Raw genomic sequence first — 12,048 nt, forward strand, 5'->3', positions numbered from 1 at the left:
AGTAAGAAATATTTGTCATAAAAATTCTTATTTCCAGATTAATTTTTTTCATTGAGAAATTGTTAAAACATCTGTTCGATTTTGAAAAATACCTGCAATTTTATTTGATGTTTGATTCTTTCTCAAAATTGCTTAATCTCTGTAGACCATTAAGTTGAACTTCTTACTTCATTTCAGCCGATCGACTACAATGGTTTTACTATATTCATGAAAACTTATTTGGAACTGAATGAGCTCCCTGAAGAACTATGCAAATCTCTATTCCAGTCGTTCATGAAATCAGGTAAATGCTGCAACAATACTGGCAACAGTTATTCCACAGATTGTGTCTCACAGACCATTTGTGTTCCTCTTGCACACAGTTCTACAGATTACTTGCATCATGTTGGCACTGAGAGAGCTGATAAGTACCATGGGTTGCTTGCCGAGAAGTTTCATGATCTCACCGAAAGAATTCATAGTCTTGGGCACTCAAGTAGTGAAAAATTGTCTCAGCACCGCAAACGAGAGCAGCAGCAGCAGCACTTTGAGGGGGCCATTAACTCAGTAGGCATTCTCTGCAACAAAACAGGTATTTGCCCTCTTTCATCTCTTGGCTGTCACACCAGTTCTTCTTCATCATTGCATGCAGTATTTTCACAAGTTTGTGGTCCGTACTAATTATGGTGGCTTCGTTAGAGATTTGTTTTCACTTGTTTTAGTCGATATTAGCTCCGCTTTTTGTAGAGTAAACAGGAGTGAATATTACAAATTATTGCCGTGTTTTGTTTTGACAAGTAAACTTTGGAGGTTTGAAAAGTTCGATCTTCAGATTTCTTAAGAAATCTTCTTTTGCTTTGTGATTACAAAAGCAATTTGTAGTAATTATAAATTTATGAGAAATTAATTTTAATTTAGACTAGAAGTGTATTAATTTTAAAAGTTATGAAAAGCTATTTTTGAAGTTCATAAGAAAGTTATGTAATTAAATGAAAGTATTGGAAAAAATATTGATCTACAATGTATTTCTGAATTTCGTTCAAATAAACGTTTTTCATTTGAAGATCAACAGAATTCTTTCATATGTGATATCATTTATTAAACAATATTATTTTTACAAAGCAATACATTAAAAAGTCAACATTTTTAATGAATACATTTTTTAATCAATATATTTTTAAATTAATACAGTTTTGAAACATCAATACATTAAAAAAACTATATTAAAAAAAATATCATTATATTATCAAATAAAAAAATACATATTTTTAAGTAACCAATATATTTTTAAAACAAACAATACACTTTTTAAATATATAATACATTTTCTAAATAAATTATACATTTTTATATAAATATTACATTTTTGAATAAACAAATAAATTAATGCAATAAATTCATAAATAAACAATGCATTTTTAAAATAAATACTTTAATAAACAATACATTTTAAAGAACATATTTTTAAATAAACAGTACATTTTAAATAACTTATTTTCAAATAAACAATATATACAGATTCGAAATTTGATTTACAGAGTACTGAGATTTGGGAAAATCGATGTGATTGGTTTTCAGACAGAAATTTAGCGATTAAGGGGTCAAAGTTCAACGATTTGACCTTTGAGAACTCTACCAAACTCCTCCGACAATTTTGGGTCTAAACACTTGAAATTTTAGATATAGGTTCCTTGGACATGGGTCTAACTTAATATCTTATATTTGAGCCCAAAACAATAAATTTTAAGGGGTCATAATAGGGGTCCAAGTTAAAAAAAATTGACCTTTTTTTTTTTTTTTTTTTTTTTTTTTTTTTTTTTTGCTCAGCGTACATTTCCAAACACCCGGGCAACGCCGGGCACCCATGCTAGTTCTCAATAAAAAAAATCATTGTTTAGGTACACATATTTTTAAATAAACAATCTACGTTTTAAATAATTTTTTATCCACAATACATTTTTAAGTAAACACATTTTTAAATAAACAATACATTTCCAAATAAATGTATTGTATACAAACACATTTCTAATATACAATACATTAAAAAACACATTTTTAAACTAAACAATGCATTTTTAAATCATACATTTTCTAAAAAGCAATACATTTATTTATTATTATTTATTTATTATTAAAAATAGTCTGTAGACTTAATCAGCAGAAATAACCTTCTTAGTGACATACAATATGGTTTCCGTTCTGCAAGATCTACAGCAGATGTGCTAACTGTTATATCTCATAGGATTAGCGAATCTCTTGACAAAGGCTTCCTCTCTAGGGCAATTGCTCTTGACATATCAAAGGCCTTCGATAAGGTATGGCATAAGGGTCTACTTCACAAGATTTCCAGCTACAGTGTAACTGGAAATGTTTTCTCGATCATTAAATCATTTCTCTCCGATAGGCTCATAAGAGTAGTGGTTGATGGGTAGAAATCAGAGGCCCTCAATATTAATGCTGGAGTTCCTCAGGGGTCCATCTTAGGCCCAACTCTCTTCCCGATATACATCAATGATCTCCCAAAACACATACTTAAATCATTCGTTGACATCTATGCTGATGACACGACCATCTATGGCAGTAAATGACAAAGTTCTCTCACATTCTCTCTCCTCTGATCTTGAGCATGTGGTACAGTGGGGGAGGAGGTGGCTGGTTACTTTTAATACATCTAAAACCAAGCTCCTATCTTTACATCATCAACACTCTGATCCCCATCTGGCATCAATTGAAATGGGTGGCTCTGGTCTAGGAGAAGCTGTATGTTTTGATAAGCTTCTAGGCTTGACCTTTACTCCTGACTTGAAATGGAACACATACATCAAGGTCGCTGGAAAAATGGTAGGATCCTTCTACCACTCCTGAAGATATCTCACCCCTGATGCAATTCTCTGTCTGTATAAAAGCCAAGTATGTCCAAGGATGGAGTACTGCTGCCACATGTGGGCAGGAGCTGCTAAAAATAGCCTATCCTGCCTTAACAGAGTACAAAATAGACTTCGTGGCCTAGTGCGTGATGCTATTTTCTCTTCCCTGCAACCTCTCTCTTGCGAGCCTGTCTTTATTTTATCGTTACTACCATGGCAGGTGCTCGTCTGAACACCAATTTCTGGTCCCCCCTCACCAATCTTTCACGATAAACACCCGTCTAGCTGAAACCACTGTGAAAAATTTTCCCCACTCCTTATCTGTGCCAAAATCAAAACATAGATTCCATGAACAAAACTTCTTTCTTAGAAGTGCATGCCTGTGGAACTCTGTTCCGGTTGCCTGTTTCCCACCTGACTACAACCTGGATGTCTTCAAGTCCAATATAAACAAATTCCTGATGAACCGCCTTCTTAAGTAAGGCACTTTATCAAATCTCCAACACTAACGTACTGTACACACAATAACCCTTATCCCCGAGTGGCTTCCGGGCCTTGATAAGTGGTGACTACCTTGTAAAAAAAAAAATAAATAAAAAATAACACATTTTTAATAAAAACACATTTATTAAATAAAAGATACATTCTTCGAATAAACATTTTTAATAAACAATACATTTCTAAATGGATACATATTTTAAATAAACAATACGTTTTTAAATAGACAATATATTTTGTAAAGAAACAATATATTTCAATAAATAATATATTTCCTAAATATACAATACATTTTTCAATAACTAATACGTTGATAAATAAAAAAATATATCTTTCAAATAAGTAGATTTTTAATAAACAATACAATTTTAAGATAAACAATACATTTGTTAAATAAAAAAGTTTTTAAATAACACATTAAAAGTACATTTTTAAATAAGCACATTTTAATAAACAATATTTTAAATAATAACATTTTTAATAAACAATATTTTAAATAAGTACATTTTTAATAAACAATATTTTAAATAAACATTTTTTAAATACTGATAGATTCTTAATAATACAATATATTTTCTAAATAAAGAACATATTTTAATAAATAAACAATACATTTTTTATTAAAAATACTTTTTTATAAATAAATAAATTTTTTTTAAAATAAACTACACATTATTTAGATAAACAATTCATATCCGCTTTAAATTTTGAAAACAGTAAAATGTGGTTTTCATAGAAAAAAAGAGTTACTACAATATTGCTCTTATAAAATAGAAAAATGATATATAAATACTTCAAGTTAGAAAGTACTTGAAGTTTTCTTGTGACAACAAAGAAATACAGTTTTCTAAATAGTTTAAAGAATTTTTGTCATATTTCATTTTATAGATTCTTATTTGTTCTTGTATTAAGAGAATTATATTTTAATATAAATATTTCCACTTTGGTTTATGTAGTAGGTTTTTGTAAGTGTTTAATAAAACCTTTCTTCTCATGAGTTTGGCATATACTTATTTAGTTATCAAGTAATTTCTTCTAGTTTTCACTAAGTATAGACTACACCTTTTTGATTAATTGTTTATCTAGAATAAATGAATGATTTCCATTTTGGTTCAATTAATTTTTAAAGAATATTTTTATATCTTATTAGAAAGTGTTCATAGGTTTGAAAGAAGTAATCACTGGTTGTAAGTTAACAAGTAAAAGAACTCTTCATACCAAAAGATTACCTTTGCAGTCTCTTTTTTTTTTTAAATGAAATGTTTGAAAATTTTATTTCTGATCATATTTGTTTGTTATTTTGTTTATTTGAAAGAATTTAAAGCAGTTTTTAATTCAAATAAAATATTTCAACCATCTTTATATCCTTATTTATGAATTGCAGCTTACCTAAAAAGTGATGAGCCAGATAAATTATTAAGCATTTCTGAATTTTTGAGATGAGGTTTAATAATTCATATTATTTGGATTATTCGAACTACCGTCCTCATCTTCAGTGTTATTCTCACAATTTTTTTTCTGATGTAAGCTCTGACCTTCATTAGGTGTATCTTGTCAAACTTGGGAATCTCCAAATGAATTTTACTAAGTACTAAGGATTGAAGCTTCCGGTGGCGTAGTGGATAAAGTACTTCATTTGTAATTGACACTCTTGAAGGTTCAAATCCTTAGTGCGAGTGACACTTACAATACAACTGCAAATTACTTAAGACTTCTACCCAGTCGTGGCTGATGGAACAAGAGTATGCTACCCCCGTGGATTAAATGAAGGGTTCCATTCAAAATTTTATGCAGATTCCCGAGTTTGACAAGAAGAAGAAGAAGGTCAGAGGTTACATTGACCAAAACATTGTGGAAATTGCACTCAAGATGAGAACAGTAGTTTGACTAATCCAAATAAGGCAGAAGATAAATGATTAGTTTAAAAATAATTTCTGTAATTTCTAAGAAGTTTGAAGAAGCTTTAAACTGTTATCATTTGTAGATGCATAAGTTTTCCATTGCTTTTTTATTATTGCTAGTAGTAATAGTTTTAATTGCTTCAAAGTGTCATTTTTTCCATGAAGTCTCTGAGTGTGCATTGCTTAATTCAATAGAATACTTGGTCGTTTATGTTGGTTTATTATTTTTTGTCAGCTTTAAGCATATTCTGTTTTGTTCTGTGACAGCTTTAAGAGACCATAAGATTGTACAAACCCTCACTCTGGTGGTCTTGTGTATTTCTATGAAATATATCCAATGTCAATGTGTTTTTGTGGATATTTTGACAGAAATATTCGCCATGTGATTGTTTGTAGGCTATTACCTATTTGTACAAAGAAAACTGCTGACGGCACTCTTCTTTGCTTCCCTTTTATGCATTGTTATCTCTCTCTGTTTTCATGTTTACTTTAAAGATTTATCTTTGAAAATTTGTCTAAAAAAAAAAATTATTAATAATTTGAAAGGTTTTATTGCTTTGATATTGCTTATACAGCATGGGCAGAATTATATGACACATTTGTAGGGTTTAAAAAAAACAGATTAGAATGAATAACGAAAAATGTATTTTTGTTTTCCAAATGTACATATTTTATCTCCTTTCAGGTTACCAATACGGATTAGCTCACATTACACTTTCAATGTGACATATTATGTATATTTGGAAGATAGAATATCTCCATTATTCAAACAGCATAAAACAAAATAGCATTATATGTAAATTTAAAAAATATAAATACTATTTTAATCATTTATTATAATTTGCTTTTATTAAATCCTACAAATGTGTCTGATCATTTTCTCCATCTTGTATTGCTTTATTAAATGAGACAAATATAAAAAACAAGTTTGGCGATTTTTAATGAATTTGGTCGTTTTCATTAAAAACAAGAGATAACAGTTGTTTTTACATTTGTGATTATTTGACTTTTATTATTTGTAGCTTTTTACTTATATATGTAAAATATTTTAGAAGCAATTATAAAAGTATTTGCTACAAACATGATTTCAAAAAAGTAATGATTATAACATTTTTCTCCAGATATCATATCACTACTCAAAGTATCAGTACTCTAAAATGTAAAATAATCATTTTAGCCTCATTTCGTACATTATAAACTGTTTTTCTTGTTCCTTCCTTTATTTCTCATGATGTCTTACAGTTAAAAATTACTGATTTTCTTCAATCTTTGAAAATTAGTTTTTTTTACATCCATGCTCATGAAGCGAAGTTTGACATCACATCTATTTCCTTGCCACGAAAGGAATAGTTTTTCTTCAAATTATTGTCCTTGGCAATGTTGATACAGAATGAACTAGGATAATTCCTCATTGCAAAAATTTAGACAAAATATTTTGTAAATTGTGAAATTATTTTAATAGAAATTTAAAAAAAATGGTTTGTATCAAATTTTGTGATAAGAAATTACCATTATTCACTCTGATGCCCTTGAAAATATAGAACAAAAATAAAATATCAAATTAAATAAAGTCAAATAATTATCCTTGGTTAAGATAGAATACATTATTTATAATATTTTAATTATTATTTTATATTTTTTATATTGCAAGAAATATCACTTAACATTCAGTATACTGATGCTTTGTGACTGTTGATGAGAACATGTTGCTATATATTTCGATTAGTTTCTGTGTAGCTAAATATGCAGTTGATCTGAAACTTCTTGGCTTGCATGTTTGTAGAACTGAAGAATTATATTTCATGTTTCATTTTCATGTTTTAAAAAAGAGAGTTGTGGCTTTCTTGACTTTGATGGGGTTACTTAATTAATTTGCTGCAGGATACATGTAAGTAAACTTCAATTTTTGTTCACTTATTAAATGCTGTTAGAATGAGATCAACAAATCCTTTTTATTTATTGCATTTGCATTTTTATTTTATAATAAACTATTTACACATTCAAACTTGTTTTTTACCAATAATACTAATGAAGGATAAGATGTAGTTTTAAATAGGCATTATAATATATCACATCACATTCCTTCTGACGTGATATTTTTAAATTATCTTTAGCCATTATCAGTACTTTTTACTTCTTTTTTATATAATTGATGTAATTTTATACACTTTAGTGTTGTTTATTTTTGCAGTCTTCTTTTTAATAAGCTGAAACCTAACATTGAAAATAAATAAAAATGTTTATCAACCTGTGTTTATTTTAAATTAGTAAGGCTTATTAAGTAGTTAAGTTAACATGTTAGTATTTGAGCTTTGGTTTTTTAATCCTATTTTTTCCAAGGAGTGGGCAGATCTTCCCCGCTTGGGAGATTGTTAAACCCAGTAAACTTGTTAAAGCTACACTTTGTAATATGAAAACAATTAAATATTTTATGTCTAGATCTTTCCAAATACTACATAACTAAATGCATTAGTTTTTCAGCAGACATTTTTACAATTTATTTCAGATGTTAGGACATCAGTGAACTACTTAGTCATCTTATATATATATATATAAATTAAATAAGTTCAAATGTTTTGAACTAAAAAAAAAACTAGTTTTTCAAAAGTGCTCAATAAATATGAAGACCTTTTATAAGTAAAATTATATATTCATCAGAAAAGGGTCTATGTTAACCATCTCATTAATAATTATTGAACTTCTGAAATAGATTGATCCACGTAAGGCTTTTTCTGATGAGTTCAAATATTGAAATCTAGTGTCCAGAAGTAAATATTCAATAGTTCATTTATATGTACGTTTCGGATGATCACTTTTGTAAAATTACATTTAAATAAAGTTTCAAAACAAAGTATTTTCTTCATCGGCATATTAAAATGTATCAGTTATAATGTAAGCTAATACTATTATAAGGATTTACTCGAAATCATTGAAGAGCACTCCCAAATCAAGAGAAAAAAAACAATTGTTGATTTTTTTCCAAATAATTTCTTAACACAGGAGTCCAAGATTAAAAAAAATATTTGCCATTCCACTTTCAAAATAAAGGAGTTCGATTTCTTTGCTGTTTGGACGGTTTGTGGTTTAAAATATGAACGCATATGAATAAATTAGCTGAATAAAGACAAACGAATTGTGGAGAAGTTTTTTGGCAGCAAAAGGAAACACTGAATTCAAGAAGTTATACGAGTGCTGGCAATTTATTTTTAATTTTCTTTTTTAGATTTCATGGTTTCATTTTTAGTGATAGAACTAAAAATGGCTTCTTCAAAACTTATTACCTTCCTTCCCCCTCGTTTTTTTGAAAAGGGGACAAGACAATATATTTTAGTAATGACTATATTAGATTTTTACTGAATGTACATATGAATTAATCTCATCCAAGTTAGCGCATGAATTATTTTGGTTTAATAACATGAACCTCTTTTAATATATATATATATATATATATATAAAAGATGTGATTTGCTTGAAGCTAAGTTTGTGATATGTGCATAGAAGACGAAGAAGCTAAGTTTGTGATATGGGCATAGAAGACGATTACAATGCAAGAAATGGAAATATGTCAGTGTAGGGAACGAATACAAAATAAGTGATTTTGTATTTATTTTCAATAGAAAATCTTACTTAATTAATCAAAATTTCTACACACTGATCTTATGGGTATGACAATATTTTAAGGAAAAACCTCTTTATCAAATAAAGGTGTTTCAAATCTCTTGAAATAAATCTGTGTAGATCAGTAATGTTGTTTTATGGTTATACCACAGTAAATCTCAATGTCACCTACAGCAAATGGAATAAAATAAAAAAATATTTATTTATTTATGATTTTGTGTGTAGAATAACAATGAATTTACATACTAAGAGTTTTATTCAATTAATTTTTTTATATATATATATTATCTATTTATTTCTTATTTTTATTTGATTTTATTTTATAATTATAGAGGGAGTGGTATAATATGAAATCATATACTGAGTCTGTTATTTTGTTAATATTAAGATATTTTATTGTAATTATTATTGTTGAATTTTATTTATAAAAATATATTTTTCTAATAAATTGGTAATTTATTTCTGTCTTAGCATGGCAAGATTAAATGTAATCTGCTACAAAACAAAATTGAATTCTTTAAATGATGAAATGGTTCATGTTACATTTATTTTTGACTGCTTTATTTAAGTACTTTAAATTATTTAATGTGTTAATTTGACTTTTATTGGTTTATTTTTTTTTTGTTCAGGATCAAATCAACATTTGCTGTGTCAATATCCAGTATGCCATCGTATAACATTAACAATCAAATAAAAAAAGAAATTAATTAATAAATTAAAAAAATATTTAAAAACTAAAGTAAATAAAAAAATCAACAATAATTATAAATAAATAATAATAATAATAATAATTTACGAGTAAACCCTTCCTTTCTATACTAAAATAAATAAAAATAAGAAACTAAAAATAAAAACACAATAGATAAATAAACTAAAAAAAAAGTAGCCCGGTAAATAAAATAATACCTTAAACCCTGTCGATTAAAAATTTAGTAATATTAATAAATAAATAAATAAGTAATAATGATGATAGAATTACATTTACCTCCACACTGAATTAGAAGAAATATTTATGTATGTATGTGTATTAATATAAATACACGTTCTTATAGAAGATATAACTAAAAATATTATGACGGTTTTCTCCCCCTCATTAAAGTTTGGAAAGTAAATAACTAAAAAATTAAATTTTGGATTTTAATAATAAAAATTTACAAAAATCAAATTAACAAATAATTTAAAGTAAGTATTTAAATAAAACAGTCACAAATGAATAATGTGAACCATTTCATAATTTAAAGAATTCAATTTGTTTTGTTTCATTTAATCTTACTATCGTATGGCAGAAAAATTACCGATTTATTAGCAAAAAAATATTGTCAAGATAAATCCAATAATGATAATTACAATAAAATATATTAGTCATAATATTTATATAATAACAAACTTAGTATATTATTTCTGATTCCTATTCCTTATATGATTTAAAAACAAAATAATAAATATTAAATATAAAAAGCGTAGGACATGTGTGCTTGCACGTACAAAATGGGCACCCTTGATAACATAGAATTATATGGTTTAATATTTGGAAAACTACTTGTTTTTCGTCTAATTTTAATTTTTCGCCAATACTACACTGTGACAAGCAGTTTGGTACGCGAGTGCACATTTAACAGCCTTTTTTATGCTCGCACGTAGCGTAAACGAAGGCTGGGCTGTGAAATAGAAAATAGTCCCAGAGCTAAGGGGTTAATATCATACAAACGGTAAATTTGAGACGGAAATGGTTACCATATTCTTTTAAGGCACACTGAAAACTACAAAAAACTATTTTTTTTTCTATACAAATGTGAAACGAGCCTTAAAGTAAAATACCGATTTTTCTTTATTTTTAAATTTCCTCGTGTCTTTATTGAAAGATAAAAACAAAAACAAAATCCTTTTTAGCCAATAAACACTAAAATGCCCCTTTCTCTCAGGTGGCCAGAAAGTGGGTACTCATTTTAAGTTAAATTTACATGGAAAAGTGACTACCCACTTTTCGAAAAAGTAATTTCTTCATATCATGAAAAATATTTTTTTGCGACGGAAACGGTTTTCAGATTCGTTTTTAGTACACCGAAATTTACAAAAAAAAATATTTCATTATATACGAACGTGAGACAGGCCTTAATGTAACATTTTACCATTTTGATTAACAAGTAAGATGTACGATTGAAAAAAATAAATTAATAAAAAATAATTTATTTTGTCAACATCGATAGATTCCGGTTTCTTGCATTGTGATGGTCTTCTAATAGTTCTCCCTCTCTTTCTCTGCCTGTCTGTCTCTCTTTCTCATATATATATATATATATATAAGTTCAACTGTATTGATAGATGAACTTAAAAACCAATATTTTTCAAAAGTGCACAATAAAAGTTAAGGCTTTATAAACAAACATTGTCTTAACATTTAAAATGGCCATCATAAATGCAATTACGTTCTAGTATCCCTTGTATAATTTTTATTGGAAAATTGTAAATCTAGGGAAAATAAAAATTTGGTAGAACATGAAAGTTCAGAGTCCAAAAGAAAGGTATTTTAACTTTCGTTTGATTGCACCAACATTTCATTTATCTTTCATTTTGATTGCATCAACAAGTTCCAATAAAAATTATACAAGTAGTACTGAAATATAATTGTTTTTATGTAGTTAATTTAAAGTGTGGAAATAATATACTTTTGTGTATGTATATGTACATGAGAATATACATATATTTAAGAGTATACATACGTATACATACACATATGTATATTATATAAATATACTATATATCTGTATATTATAGATATATAGCTGTATCTATATATGCATATATATCTGAATACGTATATATGTACATATATAGATATATGTACGTATATATATATATATATGAAAGTATCCTGTACCTCTATAAGGCCACCATTTGTCCATATATGGAGTATTGTTGTCATTTTTGGGCTGATGCATCTGCTACTAGTCTTTCACTCCTGGACAAGGTTCATGAGAGAGTTGCCAACCTGATAGGTCCTGAATTGTCATCTAAGTTTCAACCTCTGTCCCATCAACAAAATGTTGCATCCCTCTGTCTGTTTTACAATTATTTTAATGGCGGATGCTCCGATGAACTAATCCGACAAGCAGCAAAGTCCCGCTCCTCCACAGTAGTGATCCCTTGATTTAAGAAAGCCTTCTACTATAATAATTTCTTCCCTA

General features: G+C 27.7%; 1 protein-coding gene across 11 annotated transcripts in view; it reads left to right on the forward strand.

Moving 5' to 3' along the window:
- LOC145284745 (diacylglycerol kinase beta-like) overlaps nt 1-12,048 on the forward strand; it is a 616,369-nt gene that overhangs the window by 419,764 nt on the left and 184,557 nt on the right. For all 11 annotated transcript variants that reach the window (XM_080133693.1, XM_080133697.1, XM_080133689.1 and 8 more), the window contains one exon: nt 178-283. In XM_080133693.1, the coding sequence (XP_079989819.1) occupies nt 178-283 (106 nt within the window). The remainder of the gene's footprint in view (nt 1-177; nt 284-12,048) is intronic.

Source organism: Euprymna scolopes, chromosome 9, assembly GCF_053919585.1.
Source record: "Euprymna scolopes isolate OS-2025 chromosome 9, ASM5391958v1, whole genome shotgun sequence".
NCBI classification, from domain to species: Eukaryota; Metazoa; Mollusca; class Cephalopoda; order Sepiida; family Sepiolidae; genus Euprymna; species Euprymna scolopes.